Source organism: Falco peregrinus, chromosome 3 (assembly GCF_023634155.1).
Source record: "Falco peregrinus isolate bFalPer1 chromosome 3, bFalPer1.pri, whole genome shotgun sequence".
NCBI classification, from domain to species: Eukaryota; Metazoa; Chordata; class Aves; order Falconiformes; family Falconidae; genus Falco; species Falco peregrinus.
Genome location: NC_073723.1, coordinates 84606662 through 84629335, shown reverse-complemented (window position 1 = coordinate 84629335; position 22674 = coordinate 84606662). Strand labels below are relative to the sequence as shown.

At 42.1% G+C, this 22674-nt stretch overlaps 1 protein-coding gene across 9 annotated transcripts in view; it reads left to right on the top strand.

The window, feature by feature from the left end:
- The window catches only part of CTNND2 (catenin delta 2), a 679304-nt gene that overhangs the window by 380248 nt on the left and 276382 nt on the right, over positions 1 to 22674 (top strand). For 6 of the 9 annotated variants that reach the window (XM_055800247.1, XM_055800250.1, XM_055800248.1 and 3 more), the window contains one exon: positions 8507 to 9074. In XM_055800247.1, coding sequence (XP_055656222.1) covers positions 8507 to 9074 — 568 coding nt within the window. The remainder of the gene's footprint in view (positions 1 to 8506; positions 9075 to 22674) is intronic. The other 3 variants (XM_055800253.1, XM_055800254.1, XM_055800255.1) reach the window with 1 other exon arrangement.

The following is a 22674-nucleotide window of genomic DNA, read 5'->3' as shown; positions in this document are numbered from 1 at the left end:
AATGTCTGCCTTACTCTCTGTCTCGTTCAGTGCATCTGCAGCAGAGGGGAGCTGCCACCTTGATTTTTGTAAATCTAAAGTATGTTGACTTGCACGGTAACAAAATAATCCTGATTAAAAAGGAGATTTACATGCTAGTTGTACTACTCATTTGTATATATATTTTGGTGACAACATGCTTAGGCATTTAAGGACGAAAATTTCTGTAAGTGGCACTGACTAGGAACTGTAACTAAGGTTTAGAATCTCTCTTCGTTGGCATCAGGTATAACTGAAAGCAGTGAAGTGCCAGCAAACAAAACCAAAGTCAGACTGACACCAGATGCAAAACCTGCTTGGGATACCATGCATCGCCTGGTGCCATGGCCTAATCCCAAGTGTAAGAGTGTAAGAATAATTTTTGGCCTTTTTTTCCCCCTATATTGCAAGACAAGCAACTTATCAGACAGCCACCTGTACATTTCAAACATTTTGAAAGATTGTTTCAGATGCTCTTTAAAGCTTTGTAAATCCGTCTTCCTGTCTAAATGATTCCTCCCGGCTCTGACACGTAACCCTCTCACCTTCTGTCCTTTTCAGTGTGACATCAAAGCCTCTCACTGGGATGTTTAAGCTTCAGTTTAGACAAAAATTTCTAGAAGAGTTCACTCTTCTGTACATAATCAAAGTCTTGACTGGGTTTTGTTGGTCAGCTCAGGTTATTTTCTCTGTTTAGATGTTAACTGCCCCAGCAAAGCAGTCCATCTCAGCGTGACACTGGGACACTTTGTAATTCAGGATTCTGTAGAACTAAGCAGTATTTAAATTTCAAAGCCTTAAATTGCTAAGAGATTTCAAGTGTTATATAGTCATTGCACAGTCTGTGGGATACTGAGAGACATACAATATTCTGTCCTCTCAGGTTGCTCAGAAAAGCTCCCTATCCTCTAAGACAGAAAAATGAAATAAAGCACAGTTAAATTTAATTTAAAATTGGATAGGTATCAGTTTTTCTTCTATAAAGGCTTTAAAATGAGCCTGCATAGTGGTAAGTCCTCAGGGTTTTTCTGTGTTTACCAAAGAGGACTTCCCTGATGTTCTTTGGGATTGAAGCAAGCAGGAGAGCAGGGTTCCAGATTTCTAGAAAGAAAAAGGAGGCTATAATAGGCAGTTGAAGCCTGGGCAGATTTGCGCTTTGTGAAGAGCATCATACCCTCAGTGTTAGCCTGAAAGGGTGTGATGCATTCTTCAAGGAGGCTAGAAAAAGTGATATGATGGAAGAAAAGGAACAGGTTATGACAGCAACAGAAACAAAAACAAAGAAGAAATGAGAGGTGAAGGAGAAAGAACAACAACAAAAAAAGTCAGGAAGGGAAAGTGTGCAATTGTCTAGGGATTAGATGTAGTGATATTCAATATAATTTTTTTCATACTCATTGACAGAAAATGATGAATTTATGGAAAGGGGAAAAATAATGATTAGATTTCTTTCATTGAGATCACACTGAAAAGCCATTGCTTAGATCTGAAGAGCTCTCATGAACCATCTACCCATCTACTGCAGAGAACTGGTTACCTTCAGAAAGGTAACTAGTAAGTTAGTAAGCCAACCTTTCCTCTTTTTTTTTTCTCTTGGTATGAGAGGGCAGAAGATAGGTTTTCTTCCTATGTGCCTCCAGATTGTATGGTAGATGTTCCTGCAGGAAAGAACTCATTGAACATAATAATTTTTCACACCACCATCCTGCAAAGGATGCTTGACAGCTTCAGTTCAATTAAAATACATCTTGAAAATATTAACAAATTACCATGTAAACTATGAATTGATACCATAAAATGCATATAAAGGAGGTTTTAAACGAGGTAAGCAAGAAGAGGAAGAGTCAAAACTTAAAATTAAAAAGTTTGGAATATGACCATTGCTGAGCCCACAATTAAGGAGAAAAAAGTCAATCTTCAGAATTGTTTTGCAATCCCTATTATAATTAAAATAAGCCTCAGGAGTCAAAAATGCTCAGATTGTGATAATTTTCTTTGGTATTTCTGTGCAAGGAATATAGCTGTCTCTGAACATGAATGATAGCCCAAATGGGTGGAAAAAACATGTAAATAGTCCCAAGGCCAGCTGTGGCAGCAAGAGCAATTTCTGAAAAAGCAATTGTATAAAAAAGAGAAACTAATTAGTCTTGGGGCTTCCTGTATAGTGCTGCGAAGTGCAATCTAACATTTTTGTCAGTTTGGAGGGCTTCATTATAGATCATAGAGTTTTTCCACTGCTTTGAGTACTTGAGAACATGAAACTTTTATCTTCTAAATGCTACTGGAATAGGATTTCTTCGTAACAACTGCTCCTCTGGGAATTACTCTGTTTCCTCACTGAAAACAGCTTCTTGGTGTCCAGATCCTGATATATCCTGTATTAATTGATTAAGGTTAGTTGTGAAGAGTCAGTAGTGGCTCTTACTACAAAAAGTAGCAGATTTTGTAGATAGTTGCTCAGAAGTGAATCTTCTATTTTGACAATGATTGATTTGGTTTACTGTCACCTTGAGAATGGTCAGCTTACATTGTAGCTATCATAAGAATAAGATGCATAGCATGTACTACTAATAGTGGTTTCCACATGTACTGTCAATTATTTGCAAGGGGAGCGGAAAGGAAGTGAAAGTAGTTTACATTTCTGTATGAGGACTTTTATAGCTTCTGGTGATGCTGCAGTCTTTTCAGAGGCTGAGGTAGCAACAGCGGTAAACCCCTGCTGTGTATTACCCTATGCTCCTGAAGTTTCTGGACTGAACAAGCTGGCAGAGAATTTGAAAACCCTTAAAAATAAAAAGCAGATGGAAAATAAAGGTAATAATAATTTTTAAAAGTCTTTAAAAATCCTTTAACAGTTAATTTTCTAACTTGTCTCCTTTTTCCTATAAACAAGTCATGAGTTTGTCGTTCATCAGACCACCACACCTCACTAGCCCTATTTAGAACATTAGCAAATGAGTACCAGAAAGTATTCAGTTGTCAAGCAAAAACTGTATACTGGCATTTTCAGTTAAACTCATGGCTCCTCTCACCATCAGTCACCTGTGCCACAAGGGTGATAGGCTAACCTACCTCACTTCTGGTAGGACATGGCCGATGATGATGTTTTTAAAACTGGATTCCAAATATGAACATGAGAATCTTTCTGTCATTAAAGGAAGCAGATGAAATCTTAAGACACGTTACTCTTACAAAGATACTCACAGAGAACAATTCACTAGTATAACACCTACGGTAGTGAGGAACTGATCTGCATAATGCTGGTTTGATGCTACAATAGGTAATGATTGCAGCTTTCATTGCTGCTTTAAAATCAGAGACTGACCATCTCTGAACACTGTGAAAGGATCTCTCACAATTCTGTGCATACATATAGACTATGATGGTGGTACCTACCTTCATCTATACATATGACCATTTAGATTAGGGTCAGGTATGCTGACAAGTTTTCCTAATAGCATTGAGCTGGATTTTGCAAACACAGTATAGCCATTACCTTTGTGATAAAATCAGGAGAAAGAGATGGAATAAGCCACATTTGAGGGATCCAGTCGTATAGTCTGGCATCTGTTATATAATTGCATTTGAGCATAGGGCAGCATCTTCCTAGTTAGGTCAGGAACTTAAAAATGACAGCAAAGCAGTCCTGCAGAAGAAAGACCCACCCACAGGTGCTCCCCAAGGACTGAAGTCTGCATCCTGAAGGCTGGAGACTGTTAAGCATTTTCCATATGCTCTTCTGCCCTCTGTAGAAGAGTATTGATAGAGGCATCAGAACCAGAGCAGAGTCATACTTTGAGTGAAGCCGTATGGTCTTTTGAGCTGACAGAAAAAAAATAGCTCTCAATTGGCTGGCGAGTCTTGCAGTCACTGAAAGAGCACAGAGCATCACTGAGATTGTGAAACAGAGCTGGACCCTTAAAAGGCCACCTGTGTCTCTCTAGAACTCTGCCAAGGATGATCAAGTCTGCTGCCTAACCACCCATGTCTCTTAAAAACCCTAGTAAGGATGATCAAGTCTGCTGCCTAACACTCACCAATATGCAAGAAGCCAAAGCAGCCTGGAGGGATGGCTTCTGCACCACTTCAGCATCCAATTGGAAAATCCTCACTCGAATCAAGAGAAAGGGTCTTCTTACAGGCAACAGTGTACTGCAACATACTCATCAGAGACCCTGTTTCAGAATTCAAGGGCCAAGTGATCCCTGAAAGTTCCAGAGAGCAAAATGTACGGAAAACTGGTGCTGGCATTTAATGCTAAACTAAAAACGCTTGTGAATACAAGTTCATCCAGACCTAAGATGGGCATGCAGATTTACTCAAATTTATCACGACTTTTCAGTTTTTCTATTATCTGTCAGAGGAGTAGACAGGTTCTTGAGGGGAAGTTGTCATTTCTTAAGGGTAACTGGTATCATGATCCAAATTTTCCACCATTTCCTGGAAATTCTATGATTATCTCATTCCCAGGAAATTACTATGAAGCTTTTTCTGTTCTTAGTTCTGTTTCTAAGGCTCAGGCAGTTGCACTGACAGAAGGTCAGTTCCTTAGCACCTGTGAATTATGAAGCATAGATGTACAGAACGTACCAGGTTTTGCTGTTACGTTTTGGCATTCCTAAAAAGAAAATAGTTTGAAGGGATTTTAGATATGTCAAATAGATCTACTGCACCTGCTAATATATTCACAATGGTCATCTTGTTGTTCTCTGAGGCGTTTTCTATTCTGGTTTTGCTGGTCTTACTCAGAGTTTTTTCCCTCTTGGAGCGATCTCCAATAATCAGTGTGCTGATGTTTCAGTAATTAGCAGCTGACCCCAAAGTTTTGCTTAAGCTCTCTAGCCATCAAGGATTTTATAATTCCTTATCCATGAAAAACATCTGGCAGAATAAATAATTCAATAGTTATTTGCCCCTCACAATTCCACTTCATAAAAAAGAAATCTTGTATTGCAGTCTTATATTTAATCTTTTTCGGTTAAAGTTCTGATTTAAATTTTCAAATGGAATTATTAAAAAAAAAAACAACCAACAAACAAACCAAAACAAAACACCCCAAAAATGCTGATGTCCTGAAATGTAGTGCATTAAATGCATGAATTATAGCAAGCAAGCAACAGTTACATTGTTCTATAGTCTACCATAACCTAACTGGACACCTCAGTAATTTTCTGTATAGAGCTCTGCAGATTGTGCAGATCTCATTTTGTCTATACAGTAAGGAATTAAAGATTAAATGAGAAAAAAGTATTTTCATAACTATATTAATGTTCTCGTGGTTTTTTTCACACATTTCTGCTGTTAAAAAGGATATATAACAGATCTGATTTATTGAATCCAAATAAGCAAATCAGTCTTCTTTTCTTTGGGATACCAAAAAATTAAATCTCTTGGTCTTAGAACAGGTATTTATAGGGTTGTAGCTTTTATTCACATCTACGAAATCGATAGATACAGAAGGATATAACAACTGGGAAGAAAATTTGATCTCAATTTATTAGTTTAAACACAGTTTCACTATCAGGTTGACAACAATAATGGATAAATGATAAAATAAGGGGGAAATACCGTTGTATTTCATTCTTCCATGTGAAGTATAACATCACATTGGAGGATGAACAGTGACATGTCTGTATGGTTCTCTTAAACAACAGACAGGAGAAACAGAGGGGGAAACTAAAATGCATTTTGCCTCTGAAAGCTTAAGTGGAGAATGTGATTGCATACTTGGCTCTTTGAAAAACCTTAAGAACCTCACAGTAAATTTAAGACAGGTCTGAGATTAGTCACATCCTAGAAAATATGGCATGCTAATGTTTTCATTGCAATCTGTTCATCCAAAAGTTCTCTCCTTCACACAGAGCAAATGCTTAGCTTTTTAAGAAGTGCTGTATGCTGCATTATTAATTATTTATTTCTTGTGTCCCACCACTACACCTTCTTCCCTATAACAGCCAATTGTGAAGTGGGACTTACTTGTTTTTTTAATTAGTACTTGCAGAATGCCTGTAGCTTTATAGAGATTTATTAGGAATATGGGATAATACTGGTTTACTTAAAAGTAATTACTCTAAATCCTTGACACATAAAACAGTGTAGAAATAGATGAGAAAACGAAATTTTGTATACATGAAGACAGTGCTTGCCTAAAACCCTTATGATTAATGACAAACTGCCTAAGTTACCAGTGCATTAGCAGTGTGTTGCTGAAGACACTGGTAACATTACAGAAGACTATTTTGGAACAATGTTGAATATTACAAAGTATGCTATTATGCCACTTGACAGTCCCAAAAGAAAAAATTATTAACAAATATCAATTGATGACATAGCTGGTTCAAACAACCATGTGCAAAACTTGCTCTGTCCATGTTGTCTTAAATCTTGCCAGCCTGTTTTTCTTTTATAAGTGTTACCATACAGTTTAAACCCGGAAAAATGAAAACTCTACTCCCTTCAAACGCATTATTGGACAGTCAGTTGCAGATTAGCCCTTCTTTCCAGTTTAAAGCAGAGACGGTAAGTAGCTCAGCATGAAAGTAGCTTTGAAAAGTTCATTGATGTTCCCAGAGTTTGCCTTCCTGGTTTTTGTTAGGAGTCTTTCAGATGAGGACCTTGAACATTTTGGCTGTTTGTGAAAATTTCAAGGCTTGTACTTGATGCCATGGTGTTTGTAACTCACAGTCGCTATCAGGACAGTCCAACTCAACACCAAGCTAGCTACTTTCAGCTCTTATCCTCTTGTCCACCCAGAACCTAGCATGCAGAATAGCTGGAGGGAACAGTTTACATTACATTTACCTATAAGGCCATTGCTCTTCAGGCACAAAACCTCCCGAAGCCACAGAGGGTTGGGTCGGGCAGTGCTCCCTGGAGACACCTGAATGCTGGGAGTGCTGGTAGCTTCCATGCTACTAACTGGGAGCAAAGCACCAGGAGCAGCTCTTTCAGAGCCTTGCATCTTGTCCATGCCTAGAAAAACACATATTCTTCCCTCAGATGCAAAGCATTTGAGGGGCAGAGCTCAAAAAGTAAAAAAAAAAAAAAAAAAGGACAGAAAAATTGCCATGGGCCAACATAGGAAGAAGTGCATTTCATGCATTTTGAACCTCATTTATTCTTTGCTCTGATTAGTTATTTTATCTTGTTCCCAACCAAATCCTTTATTGGGTATCCTAGTGAAAGTAAATCGTTTCACACCGGGAACATGGTGCTTTTTGTTTACTTCTTTTTTTCATGTAGGAGGCTACTAAAAACCCACGTCGCTATTTAAATGTGAAACAACGCCGCTGTTGGCACTCAGCACACCGCTTTGAATCGGGTCACAAAACTCATTATTCGCATTTTAAAGGCTTTTCTTGCTAAGGAAATCAGTGGCTGCGGGGTGTGTGTGTGTATTTGGGCGAAGCACTGGTCAGACGGACCAAGCTGCACCGCCAGCTCCCGGGAGCCGGAGCGCTCCCTCAGGTTTCAAATAAATCTCCTGCATAACCAGGAAAAAAAAATAATATAACGTATCCGAAAGGATAGCGCGTCTTCCAGCGGCGCGCCGGGCTCTCGCTCACCGCGGGGCGCAGGTGTCGGAGGATTCAGTTATCACCAGATTCACCGAGATCTCCTGAGCCCGGGATCCTCGGTAAAACGGGGAGGCAGCCCGCGCCCCAGGGCGAGCTCCACGCTCCGCTGCCCCAGAAGCGGCTCGGGCACGTCGCTGGAGTCTCCAACAGGCAGCACCTGCCGAGGAGCGTCGGCCGCCCCCGGCCCAGTCCCGCAATCACCGAGCCCCAGGGGAGCCCCGCGCCGGCAGCTCCCGCCGCGCCCTCCCGCCCCTTCGCAACGCCTACGGAGGCGCGAGGCGGCCGCCCGCCCTGCCGGCGGCGGGACACGGCCCGCGCGAGGCTGCCCCGGGCCCGGCCGGCGCTGAGGCGAGCGCCGCGGTTCTGCCGCCGGGGGGGTGGGGGGGTGTCCTGCGCGGTGCCGCTCCTCGTACGGGCACCGGGCTGCTCCTCTGTGGGCGACGAGCCCCGACTGGAGCCCTTCCCGGTGGCTTCAGCTGCTCCTTTCTGATGTACGCGGGACGACAGTGCGGGCGCGGGCGGGGGGAAGGCGTATTTACCCGGTTACTCGAACTCGGGCTGCCCTACGCCTGGTTAAGGGCAGGTACGCCAACGCATTTCGGAGCCAGAGACACCGGGGCGGCGTGTGCCCGCCGCAGCCGTGCGGAGGAGTTCAGACGCCGCTCGGCCGCAGCCGGCGGCCGGTTTTCCCTCAAAGGCTGGAAATGCTTTAGCAGATTAACGCGTCCCTTAATCCCCCGGGCGCTGGGTGCCGGCCTGGTTTAAGGTCAAACAGGGGGCTGCGTGCGGCTGGGGGGGGGGGGGGGCGGCGAGCGAGCCCCCTCGCCCCGCCCCGAGCAGCCCGGGGGAGCCGGACGACCCCCGCCGCCGCCCCCCCACCCCGCTGACGCCTCTGCCTTTCCTTCCCGCAGCAGGGCCCGGGGGGCCGCGGCGCCCACCCGGGCGGCCCGGAGCCGCCGCCGCCGCCCGCCGCCCCGCAGCCGCGGGAGCCCTTCGCGCCCAGCCACGGCAGCGCCTTCCACCTGCCCGAGCCCCAGCACGCCGCCGCGCTCTACTACGCCAGCTCCACGCTGCCGGCGCAGCGGGTGAGCTCCCCGCTGCCCGCCCAGCCCGGCGGCTCCCCCACCAAGCTGCCGCGGGCCGGCTCCGCCGCCGAGGGCGCCGCCTACGCCACCGCGCAGCGCCTCTCCTCCCCGAAGCAGTCCCCCAGCCGCCTGGCCAAGTCCTACAGCACCAGCTCGCCCATCAACATCGTCGTCTCCTCGGCGGGACTGTCGCCGTCCCCCATCCGAGTGACCTCCCCGCCCACCGTCCAGTCTAACATTTCCTCCTCTCCTATCCACCAGTTAAGCTCCACCATCGGCACTTACGCCACCCTGTCGCCTACCAAGCGGCTGGTTCACGCTGCCGATCAGTACAGCAAGCACTCCCAGGAGCTGTACGCCACCGCCACCCTGCAGAGACCCGGCTCCCTCGCAGGTAAATCGCGGTCGGCAGCGCCCAGGGTCCGCGGCAGCGGGGAGGGGGGGGGGGGGGGACGCGCGGTGCCGCCGCGGCCGCGGAGGGGAACAGGTGGCGGGGGGCGAGGGAGGGGCAACGCGGCCCCGCCGGCCCCGGGCGGCAGCGCCCCGCCAGCCGCCGCGCCTCCCGGGACCGGGCGACGGGGCTGCGGGCCGGCAAGGGGAAGGAGCGGGGGGCGTTTGACCGAGCCGGTTTGGGGGGATCGTGGTTGCCGTTCCGGTGAGTGGGAGCGGCGGGCCGCCCGCCTGCTTCTTCAGCAAAGTGCGTTACTTCTCCCGGTGCCGGGCAGGTGCGCGCCGTGTCGGGAGGGTGCGGGGCTGGCAGCGCTGGGCGCAGAGCTCCCTGCTCTTACCCACGGATCGGGGAGGTGGGGGGGAGTATGTTACTATGGTGAATGCCTTCTCTGCCGCGATCAGAAACTGTGAGCCTTTTGCAGAGAATCGCTTTCCCCCGGATTTACAGGCGCTTCCTGGGGTATTTGACAAGTTTGAGGTTACTTAGCAGCAACTCCCGGTGTACCAAGTTGTGCCGAGTAATAGGTAGCGGTTATTTGGCTCCGAGTGCTCTTCGGGGAATCGGCTGTTCCAGCTGATTTAATGCCTCTGTAACCGAAGACTTTGAACAGATCCTAGAAGTGAGATACGGGTGCACTGTTCTCTAAACCATCTCTCTGCTAAACTGAGGATCCTTCAGGGGTGGGTTTTAGTGTTCTCAAAATTTCCAGTTTCATTGCTATAGTAACAGCTGCTATGCTCATATGTTCTCTTGTGTGACATAAATAGATTTGAAGATAAATAGGATACATAAAGAGGTTTGGCTGTGTTTATCAGGCAGGTACACAAGTTTCTTACTGGAGCTAAAACCTCTCCTCATCCCCCTTTCTCCTCTCACCCATCTCCCCTCCCCCTCTACTCCATCAGTTCTTGGCATCCTATATAATTCCAGTGTGTCTAAACATACAGATTAAATTCACTGATAAAAAAAATACAGTACTAGTTTATCTCCTCGTAAGAACTCTTTGATGGTTTGGGGTTTTTTCCCCTATTTAAAGGGTGGGAATTTGAAAACCTTTTTAGTTTATGTAACACTGTTATTGAAGTTCAGAATGTATAAAGAGATGGTATCACTAAATGATGCTAAAATTGAGATCAAGGGACACGTATCAATCCTATTGTCAAATATTCACTCTCAAATTACAAAGTGGTTTATTAGCAATTATGTTAGTACAGCTTCTCTCCACTCAAGTCCAACGCACTGTTGGCCACAGGTATTAAATACTGCCTTTGTAAAGTCGAAACCTAGAATTGCCATAGACTTCATGGTTTTGGGAGTTTTGCAACTTAATCCTATAGCAAGAGTTGCTTGGGCCTAAATAGGCATGGAGGGAACTGTCAGCATTGAAGGATAATTCAATCTAAAACTTGGACACCTGTGGGTATGAACTGCCAGTATTTCCTTGATTTTTCTTTACCTTTGTTCTGGGATAGAAGTCTTTGCTTCGGGAAGTTTCTAGGAAGCACAGTCCATATCTCTCTTTACGTACTTTTAGCATTGGAATTTGTATTTTACTGGGGTTTTTGTTTTTGAAGAAGGCATCTTTTATAGCATTGCAGCATTAAACCTGTGCTGATAGCTTAGTCAAAGCTTGTTCTGTAGGGCTTAAGGCCTATTACAATGACTCTGAAGTGCTACAGCATTAGAGAAGCTGTTTGTCCTGTACTAGACCCAAGTTGCAATGTGCATGTGGACTTTTTTGGACTTGTTAGCCAATAGTGGTTGTACAGGCATTTCTAATGGGGTTTTCTACTTTGATTTGAATAAAAGTTAAAAAACTGGCATTCATTTTCTTGGATTGCTTTTAAATAAAAGCTTTTGATAAGACTTCTTCTGCGTCTTGCATAATGTAGGTACTTCCTTCACTGCCTCTTTTCAGGACACACTGTGAGGAGTTACTTGTCACTGATTTATGGTTCAGGTGAAGGAAGAACTCGTAAAAACATGCATTTAGGAAATGACTGGTGTATTTTTGTGTTGATTTTAGTATGGAAGGGGAATAGTGATTGTTCATTTAAACTTGCTATTACATTTGTAAGAATTGGAAAAGCAATACTAACTTTTCCAAATGTTGTGCCAATCAGAACAAACATAAAGAGCTTCCCAGTTATGGTATCTCATAGGGATTTGCTTAGGGATCTTAAGATATGCAAAAAAAATCTCACTGTCTTATTTTATAATAAATGGAAAATCCTGTAACTTGAAGAAGTACTAGGTGACAGACATGCAGAGATAGTATTGCTACTTAAAAACAGAGTAATCAAAATGAAAGCAACAGTATGTTAGGAAATTGCCTTTTTTTTTTTCTTCCACAGTGTTGACATGCCTTTCAGGTAGTTCTTGAAAGGAGCTGTATCACATGACCTATTCTTTTGCAAAGTTTCCGATTGTGTACTCCCACCTTTTATTTTCCATTACCTTTCTGTAACATATTCCTCAATGGCATCCACAGGATCCGGAGTTACACATTTGCTAGCCCTGGTAAGAGTCTGACTAATCTTCTAGACTTCCACTGGATTCACTAAATTCAATGGACTACACAGAGGCTTAAAACTAATGTTTGCTTTAGAGTTAGCCAGGATCAAATGTTACGGATACTCATAATTATTTTTTTTATAGGCTTTTTTTGCTCAGAACAGGTTTGGTATTTGAGCTGCAAGTATATTATATTATTGCAGAAGTTTTCTAATCATTCTGTTAGAAATCAAACTCATTGAGGAGAGCAAGCTATGATGTATGTTGAAAAGCTAATGTTCAATAAATGAGATTTTTGCTTCTTCTTCAGAACATCCAAAGATTTTTTTTAAGAGAGAGAGAGAGAGAGAGACAGGAGGAGTAGGAGTGGAGAATAGTTGTCACATTGCACTGATAGATGGTCTGCCTACTGTGATTAATGTGAAGTTGAATTGGTATGTATGTGTCATCACAGGGATGATGTTACTCAAAATAATCCTTTTTTATATCTGGGGAAAAAAAAATATATTTGTATTAATTACCAGGGACACAAATAATGCATTTGTTTTAATTATTTTGCATGACATTAGAAATTTGTAATGGAGCTAATTCATGAATACTACTGGGTGTCAGTGTGCTAAACAAACTGAATGGCGTCAGTACCAGGGTTAGATGTTTAAAAGAGAAGACCTTCAGATATGATATTTTTTTTCTTTGAAATTGTAATTGTAAAGGTACAATACAAACCTAGATTGCCCAACACTGAATCTGTGTTAGACTTAATTGAAGTGATGGTATTATTTATATTAATTTCCCATGAACTCGATTATGAAACATCTTGAAATTAGAATAATGGCAACTCTTAGACTGCATCCTGAATTTTAAGTAAGACATGCAACAGCATGCAGTGACTCAGTTTTAACCAAGTAACCTTAGAAACGTCTTCAGAAATTGGTTTTAGTCTAGTTATACTTGAACTGTTACCACTGCCAACTGTGTGTGTGTGTACGTGTATATAGTGGTTTTTGTGAGTGTACACTTTCTGTGTTTATTCTTAGTCTAGCTACTTCATTGCTATGATCTGCAGTGACAGCTTTGGAAGTAGTTTTCCAATCCGCACTGCTCTAAAGCATACTCAACTGTCCAAGCAGCAGTCTGAGTCCAGAAAGCACAGTTTGTAATTACCTTCTTGCAGCTTCCGCACCTGGGTTGAGCTGTGGAGTGCTGCTGAGAGCCAAACTCACCAAAGCAGTGCATTTCACCTGGAATGAGGAGTATGTAAGACAGCAAGCAGCAGAAACATGGGAAAAGCTTTTCAGGAGGCAGGTCAGTCACACAGGTGCCCACTGTTCAAGGTCCTCTGAAGCCTCTCCTGCTGGCCAGAATCGGGCAGATTTAGGAGCAAAGGGAGAGGAGGCAGTGAAATGGTGGTGTTGATGTAGTTTGTGCCTCAGGTTATGTGATGGTGTAGCAGCCCTGGTGTTGCAGAGCCACTCCGGCCTCTTCATCAGGCTTAGGGAAGACTAGGGACATGTAAGACAATGGCAGGTCATTTTATGCATTATTACAAAAAACTGAAAAGAAAATAAATATATTTGAAGACTGCATCATGCTCCATCAACTGTACTAAAAGGTTAGGTTTAAATAATGAGTGTTGGTGTGCATCACTTTGTATAATATTAAGTGGAAAGAATGTTATGCAGCTATTCTTCATGCAGTAGTGGCATGTTCCACAGAAACAGGAGCTGCAGTATCCCTCAGACAGCCCTGATGCCACAGCTGAAAACTTCAGTGCTCAGCCTCATGTTTGCAAACACAGTCATCTTTCAGGTCCTTGTAAAATCAAAACGAAAGGGAATTTGTCCTTTCTGAGGTAGCACTGTTTGTATGCATGTGTGGTATTAATAGCACTTGTTTATATAAAATATGCTTTGCACTCTTAATTGGGCAAAGATTTCAGAGTTCATCAAGGTCTTAACTGGTTCCTTCTGCTCCTTCATCTGTCTTGTCTCGCTCTTCTCCCTCTTTGCGGGGGACCTTCCTTTGCCCTTTCTCCTTCTGTATGCTTTTCATTGCATGTGACATGTTGAACTCTGCTTTCCTGATGAGATTTATGGCAGGACTGCTGTTTGATCATGAGTGTTGACATGTTTTAGCATTTTGGTGTGCAATCATACGGGCATAGAGCAGATCAGTTTACGTAGCTGTTTATGGGATATCTGATAAATGTTGCTACTAGCATGGATTGAGATTTCTTTATTACTAGTTCATTGTCATCTTTACAAAAAAATATTTAGTTAAGTGTTACAATTCTCTGGTAAATCACACTGCACTATGTAGGTGTGCTAGAATAGCTGCATTACTGCTTGTGAGCAGACATGCATGCAAACCCGTCTTTCAAACTTTTACATGGGGGAGAAAAAACTTTCAGCAGAGTTAGTATTAAAATCAGTGTTACTGCTAACCCAATTTAAATTAGCCTCTTTGGGGGATTTAAGCTCTATGCAAGTAAAATACTCTTTTTGGACTACATTAAACCCAAATTTGCACCATTTGCAAATGCAGGCAAGACTTCACCACATGCATCATCATTCAGGTTTTGGGCAGGACATTATAGATAAGGAAGGTGCAATCAACATGTTAATCCACAGCCAAAGTGGATCTAAATCATCCCAGAAATAAAATTTCTCTGTACCTTAAAATCCCCACCTGAGACACAGGGCTGAGCTAATAAAACAGTCTAGGTGTGATGTGCCATTGTACTTGTTTGGACAGGTAAGGAAGGAAAATCTTTGGATATTTTGACGTTGGACTTGGACTATAGATGTGATCGATCATAACAAAAAGGATACTCACTTGTTTCCCTTAACTACTTTTCTTGTGTTTTTACAGGATCTTGTGAGTTATTTCTTTTATAGGGAAAACAAAATTACTTCATTAATTTTAACCAAAATGGTTCTCTATAGATTTCTTCTAAGTATTGTTTTTATTAGCTAGGAAATTCTTTTAACTGCTGTCAGACCTTTTACATATGAGAACATTGGTAATCCTTTTTTGTTCTGGGACAGACGGTGCAGTCCCAGGATATTTTTTTTTTCTCCTTCCACTCCTGTTTGTTTTGAGATTGTATCCGAAAGAGAACAAGTTATAAGTCTCTGATAAGTATCTGAAATACTATTGCATGTCTCAAAATCTTCTGTTTTATTTTCTTGTCTGAAAGAAACAAAGTTATTTGTTTCTGCATTGTAACCTGGAGGTTAAAAGTGCTCAAGTTGGTCTTGGAGGTGATAAAAATACAAAACTCAGTGTTCACTTTGCTTTTCTTTGTCGCTTCTTCTACTTCTACCTATTCCTTCCACCGGTAATGATCTTATTAATTGTTACAACTGAAACATTTACAATAGTGCTCAGTTTCAATTTGGAGAAGGTATCCAAAATGGACAGTCTACAGCAGTAAAGCAAAAGAAATAAGATGGGTATCTTTGAAATGTCTTACTGCCATTATTTTTGTTCCTACATCTTTCAAATCTAGCGTACGTGACATTAATTTGCCAGATATGGAGGCCTCATGTAGGCTCTGTCTTTGAACTAATGAACTTGAGCTTTGACTTACTGTGTGAGCAAATGCTACAAATACATCTAAACACGGGTCCTGTTCTCATACTGACCATAACCTTCCCCTTTGCTTCCTATTCTTGATATTTGACTGCTCCTCCCAATGGTCTTTCAGAGGGGTGTGAAGTCAAACAATATTGCAAAATAGCAAGCTCTAAGGCACAGAAAACCAGTCTGCAACACTGCTGAAAATAGAATCCATTGGTATGAAGCTGCAAGTACTTCAACTGAACGGCTGTGGGAAATGTGAGTGGCAGTGGCTGTTTCTGGGCTTTAAGGTGACTGGTCAGTACTGAAGTCTGTGCTGTTGCTTCTAACCACAACCTGGCCTGCAGTTTCTGGCCTCTGGTCCTGAACTTTAGCAGTGTACCTAAAAGGGGAGGATTTGAATGGAAGCATGCAAGCCACTGGAAGGAATTTCTTCAGCATCAGAACAGCGTTTAGAAAATCTGTGCTTAAATACCTGATGAAAAGAAGCACAAAAAGGAACCAAAGCTGGCAAAAAGCTAGCAGAGAAGAGTCAGTGTTCATAGCAGAAAGGTGTTTAATCCATGGAGCTGGAATTTTTCCATCAGTTTTCCTTGGATAATGAAATGCATGAAGAGCAGTGTTTTGGGAACCTAACTTCTTGGAACTTTTGTTTGGAGCAATGGAAATACATTAGTCAGTGTTGGCATTCCCAGTTCATACAGCCTTGTCTTGCTTACCTAGATTTGTGTTACTTTTAGTAACTTTACTAAACGTTACTTTTAGTAACTTTAGTAACTTTAGTTACTTTTGGTGAGATTACAGGGAGAGGCTAGGGCCTCATGAACTTTTGGGTCTTGAGGGCATGCTAGTGAGGCTGAGTGTTGTCCATGCCTGTTACCATGCCTTGTGCCCTCAGCTCTGCATGGTGTCTTCATGTACTTGTCCTTTTCAGGGGCCGGGAGCATGATTCTGAGTCCTCCCAAATGTCTTTGGCCTTGAACTTGCTTGTTCAGTGTAGAAGAGAATGCTATTGTATGGGATAGGGAGTATTGGGCAATAGGAAAGTCCCCTTCAATCACATTTCTGATTTGCTTGTTGGTATATGATCTAAATTGGGATGACTGTGTGTGTTGATCATTTACTGGGCAAAGAAGGCACATGTGGAAGCTGTAGCTTCCTCAGGGTCTAAAACCCTGTTGCAAGGCCTGGAAATGTTTGTCATTAAACCCTCAATAAATGGTGACAGTCCCTCATGGTCTTCAGGTGTTTAAGAGAAGTGATAATATGCACTTATTTCTGCTGTGGTTGAAAACTTCATCCCTTCCAGTTGCTATGGCACGCAAACTTTTTGCAGTAGGTGGAGTAGCCGAGATCTAGAAAGTCAGTACACAGCTCATCAATAACATAAGTATTAATTTGCTGGGATATCAGATAGCTTTTTGGTGGTTATGTGCACACACCAGCTTTAAAGCAGTGCAGGTGCCTCTGATCATCAGTAAAGTGATTAACTGTGGCAGGAAGAAGATTGTGAACTGGGGAGCTGAAGAAGGCTCCCTTTATTTAAGGCTAAAACTTGGGTGGGGAGGTGTCCATGGTTACCCATGCTGAGATGCAAAGTGCTCACAGTTGAAAAACATTGGCCATCAGTGGTAGCTGCCAGAAACTACACTGGACCAAATTTGCTGTGACCAATCATGGGAGATAAATGAGGCATTTTTTTCTGTAACTGTAGGGTCAAACTTGAAGATGACCTAGGTATGGACCCACAACAGACAGAATACTTTTTGGTTTTTTGAAGGTGGTATTATAGAGGGCAGAGAGATACTGTCTAATGATAATGAATTCATGGAACTGTATATTATCCTAAGTGGGTATAAGCAAAAGTCAGAATTCAATATGCTGAAATGAGAAGGACCAACTGATGACTAATCTTATAAGGTATGACATATGAAACTGCCAGTTGAATGACATAGATTTTTAATAAGTACATCAAGTTGCAACTTGTAGTGTGTAAGTGAAGAATAGAAAATTGCTGTATCAGTTTGAATACAAGTAGTCTTAAATCTCAGTCAGCCCTCACTTTTCTGCGGAAGTTGTTGCATACACTTTTCTATATTTATCTCTTCCATGGTGTCATGTCTGTATCTTGCCTTATGGCCCCTTGCCCTCCCCCTCCAACCCAGGTGCGAACCATCCCTTTTATCAGATTGCCAGCTGTGCTGCTGTCCGGCAGTAAAACCTTTTGATCGTAGGACTAAAGCTCTCCCTGGGTTTAAAGAGTGTTGCCTGTGAAGAAAGCAAGGGTGGAAAAGGAGCTGTGGCCCTCTGATACTGGGGCAGATTTATTGTGACTAGAGACCAAAAGGCCTCCTCTCCATGGGGTCCTTCCCACACCCACACCTTCCCTGAGCATTCCAGTTCAGCAGAGATGCAATTGTGTTTACATTTGCTCACCAAAAGGTGCCATAAGCTCTTCACAGGCTTGATATCAAAGTCCTGCGAGCATGATCTGCAAAGGAGGGTGAGTTGGACTTTTTCAGATATTTGGGGGGTCAGGGGGTCGAGGGAGATGACAGGCTTTTGTGTGTTTGGGTTTACTATGCCCTGAAGAAAGAGAGAACCAAGTAAAAGAAAAATTGCAGACCAGCTAATCACAGTGCTTTGGTGGACGTTGCAACAGAAACTGATAGAAAGCATAATACAGGACATGAAGGTGATAAATGGTTAATGGGATAATTTGCAACATGAGTTCACCAAAACCAGATTGTACTGGAATAACCTGCTTACTGACCTTTTCTTAGGTTATATCTGATGTCTTTCTATTCCCTGTCAGGGCTCTGTCAGAGCACCCATTTTCTGTAGTGCCACTTACGAAGTGTTTAGTTAAGCTAGAGAAGATGGATATTCTTGTGAGAGCATAGCTGGGCAAGGACCTGTGCAAAGGAGCATTGTCAGTTTGTCATTTAATAAATCAAATTAATGGAAAGAAAGGATGCTACTAATAAAGCCCCACAAGGAGAACTCTTTTGGCCACTTGAAAAATACTTTTTTCATTTTATTATCTTGGTACTAAACCCTGGAATATGCCAGGGAAACTTTTTGATATCAGAATGTTAAGAGCCATTTTCTGAAGAGAGGACGATAAATCCTGTATAGAAACGGTTCTGCAGATCAGAGAGAAAGAATAGAATTGGAACCAAGCTAATAATGCACCTAATAGCTAGTTACAAATTAGGAACCTTTGGCTGAAAACAAGAGTAGGAAAAGACCTGGGTGACCTTTTTGACTGCAGTATGTCTCAGCTACCTATATTAGGAACATAATAGAATATTTCATGGTCTAATCACATAACAAGGAAAATTGGGAGTGTTACATAGGGTTAGGACTTCGTCAGGGGAACTGTATAGAACTGTGACCCTCTGTGGGTAAGAGAGACTCTTTCCAGCCCTCTTCTCTTCTCAAACGATTTGCCTGGGTGGTCAAGAAATGTAGAAGCCTGTTGTGCGTAGACCTGACTTAGTGTGTTTCCCTCTTTTTCTTAACACAGGAAAGGCTGATAGCTTACGTAGCTGCTATCAGTAGGTGGAGGTTATGCATCAAGACTGCTAAATCCTGGTAAGAATAAGTAATTTGATGAAGCAATTTGCCAGTCTTTTTTCAAAGACAAAATCAATGTGGAGTCTTTGGCACCTTTTAGGATAGTAGCATCTGACCAAGGAGGGAGTGAGGGCAAAAGGTATCATAAGAGTGATTTGTTTTCACCAGCAGGCTTTGGTTTTAGGGCCTTGACTAACCAGCTGTGATGTGTTTGGCTGGAGGTTCTCTGTGAACATTAGTTCTTCAGTTTTCCCTCAAAGAATTGAGACTGGTAGCCCTGTCAGAGTGACCCTTGAGCCATGATTCCATATTGTCTGGTCTCTAACTAAGCTTCAAAGTTTTCAAGGTTTATTCATCAAAATTTTGCATAACTTTCTGTCTGAATTTGGAGTTCCCGTCTAGCTCATGTCATCCTTGTCTGTGTCCCACTTCAAGCTGGTTTTGGCAAGGATCTGGAGCTAATGCTGAGCATCACTGAGCAGTCTTCTCCAAAGTGATCCACTTCGTGTTCTGCCCTGCTTAAGATCCTATCTTGTGAGTCTGGGAATTCAATGATTAACTGTCTTAGCCAAGAATCTCTTTTTGTCTGAAGTTTATCAAGATCGTGATGGCTTGCATGTCACTGCTTTTCTCAGTCTGCAGTAGGTTTCAGACTGCCTTTGTAACATCAGGCAAAACTTGATGCAAGTGTCTTCAGCCAGCCATGTGATCATGGAGGTGTTGGCTACACAGGTCAGGCATCGATTTGACATGGAAGTGTTGTCAGTTTGCATTTATGGAAAACCAGGAGCTAATTGTGGGACAGTTCAGAATCCCTCAAGTGTTTGTCACCTTTGGACTAACATGCATCTGATCCTTCTAATTGACTGTTTTTAATTAACTGTTCATCAACTAATTAACTGTTGAAGCCCTTCTCAAAGCTGAACTCTTCCAGTGGTTTATTACAAACTGCTGTGAACACATTTCTTATATTTCTTGTTAGGTCTCCTTTTACTTTTGCTAATGACCTTCTGTCACCATTTCTCTCTTGCACCATTTGTCGTTGCTGTGAACTCTGCTGGAGTGACAGGACTCTTTCAGCTTGTGGTCCTTTCCTCGCTGTGCTTTTCAGGGATAATATGAATTTTTGAGATTAGTGGCACATCACAAAGTCTGTTGTGTTAGTGTTGTTTCTTTTCTTGTCTTTTTTGGTTTTTTTTTCTTCTTCTCTCTCTTACCCCCACCCCCCCCCATCTCCTTTAAATCAGTTCCTGGAAAAAAATCAGTAGTTATCTATTTCCTTTTTTCGCTTTCTGGTTGTTGAGGAAGGATTTACATAAGCTATTTTCATGAGTTTTTTTAAATTGGGTACTAAATGCTTACTATTATTGTTATATTAGTAAGCGTACTGAATTAAAAAAGAAAACTTATTTTATGGGTTACAGGATAAACTTTGCTTAGGTCCTTAAGCTCCTCATGATCATGGTATTAACAGTATTCCTCTTTGTCTCTACATTCAGCATTTCTTTTCTTTCTTTTATTTAGAGCAAGCCTGTTAGAATCGCTTTAGATATTATAATGATTTTAATAAGCGATTAACAACCTAGAACCAGCTTGAATAATGCTATGATAATCTAATGAACGTAACTGTCAATGTGGATAATTGCTGCTCTAAACTTTTTTACATGCGTAACTCTATTCTGCAATTAGATTGTATTCAAATTGAGTATGTATACCTTTAATAAAAGGTCCGTGTTTTCACTCTTTCATTTTAAATGCAGTGATTCTCAAATGGATAATAGAAACTTGATGAGTAATATACTGTGTTAGAGAATATCCAAAGAGATCTTCCCTTTCTTAAATGTGGCATTGAAAGAAAGGCAAAGATAATGAACCACATTTTTTCCCCTGGAATGTCACAGACTTACATGTCGGGTCTTGGTAATTTCTAGAAACCAGGGATTGCAAGGAAACACTTACTGGGAGGAGAAAGCATTTAATATTCTAACGAAGATGACTTTACGTAAAAGAACAAATGCTATCTGATGCTTTTCTCCATTCTCTCAGTGAAATGCAAGTTTGAGTACAAAGTGTTACAGATAAAATCTTCAAAAGTTAATATTGTTCACATGTCTAATAATGTGCAATCTCATTGTAAAAGGAATTACAAAAGATAAGTTGCAAACACTCTTCTGTCAGCAAACCCCAGATGTGGTTTCTTAGATTTCAGCCGCTTGTGTCAGAGACTGGAACATAGGTTTGCAAAAGAAGTATGTACAATATTCATCATAAATTAATACTTCTTAAAAGGATGCATGCATAGTCAGGATTCATTAGAACTATATATTTGCATTTTCCCTGTTAGCTGGGAAACCACCGGCTGGAACTCTGAACTCCCAGGAATGATAGTGTGATTACATAAAAAATTCAGATTGCCCAGCAAAAGCCAGTTGAGGAGTACTATAGTTGGACAAACTTAACATTTCATTACCCAAGTGAGTTTTATTTTCTGGTGTTACCTTTCCCACACTGTCACACACTGACTGTTTTTCCCTTCGGGCACCGCTATTCTGCAATGCACGTTCCTTAATGAATTTCCTGTGCCAGTCTTGAGACTTTCACTTCTAGTTGGATTTAAGCTCCAGATACTCTTTCTGTTCCATGTGCAGGGAGGAGTTGATGTGGAAATGCTTTCCTCTTCCTTTTACACCAGAGCTGCTGTGAGAACTTGCTCCATTTAAGGTTGATTGAGTCGATGCTTGGTTTGGGGCAAGGGTTGTGAGCTGCTGGGCTTTTTAGATGCTGTGCTTTCCCACAGTGTTGAACATGATCAGAAAATTATGTTTTCACTGGTAAGCATCAGTGCACTAGTACCTGATTCGTTGGAGGCAGCAATGCTTCTTAGCAAGTCACTCGTGCTGCTGGAAGTGGTCTCTAGCCCTATAAAGATCATTGGGGTTTTGGATGTTTAGTCGACACTGCTGCTTACCAGGCAGAAACTAGGTCCCTGAGTCTGCCTTGGGTGGGGCCTTGTGCCTTGAGAAGGAAGGAAGACCCAGCTTTGGGGAATTAAAGACACTTCTTCCTTTTGATTTGCAGCCCTTGTCAGAGAAGTGTTAGCTGTAGAGTCTTGCAAAATATCCCGCAGAGTTTTGTTTTGGTTTTTTTCCTGGATATTTACTTTTGGGGCACATCTCACCAATTACACTAGTATTTCTGTTCCTTTACTTGTTGAGCTGAATGTATTGCTGCTTTAGGATAGAGTGCATGGTGCAACACGAGCTTTTATAATTCAAAATTTGAAATAATAAATTTTTTAACTTTTCTAAAATAAATGTATTTAGCAAAACTTTGAAGAAGATCTCTTCTGCTACAAAGGCTTGATGTTTTCACTTGTCGTGAAGCTGTGGTGAACTATTCCAAACAGCATACACAGGGCTGCTTGGCATTGTTGCTTAGTAACATCATCCTATTGCTGAAGCACTCAGCCCTCAGTCAATGCAGTTAGTGAGCAGGAAGGTTAAAAACAGTGGTTTGTATTGCTGGATAGCAATATCTGTTCACATTTGTGCATAGGACTTTCCCCTTTTTTGTAAAATTGGCAGGATTGAGGGGAAGGGAAGAGGCAATGCTTAAGAGAAGAGGGGGAGCACCTAATACAATAATTCAATTAATAGTTTGGGTTTGTTGTTGGGGGGGGGTTGGTTTTTTTAAAAAATTACCTATCATTTTCTGCCTTGCTGGAGGCAAGTTGTTGTCACTGTGTGGTAGTGGTTGATTTGGGGGAGTTTTTATTTATTGTTTTTTCTTCAGTGACAGTTCCCTATATCAGAAATGAAGTGGGAATTATCTCCCTGAACTTGTCTGTCACATTTAATCTGCTGTTTCT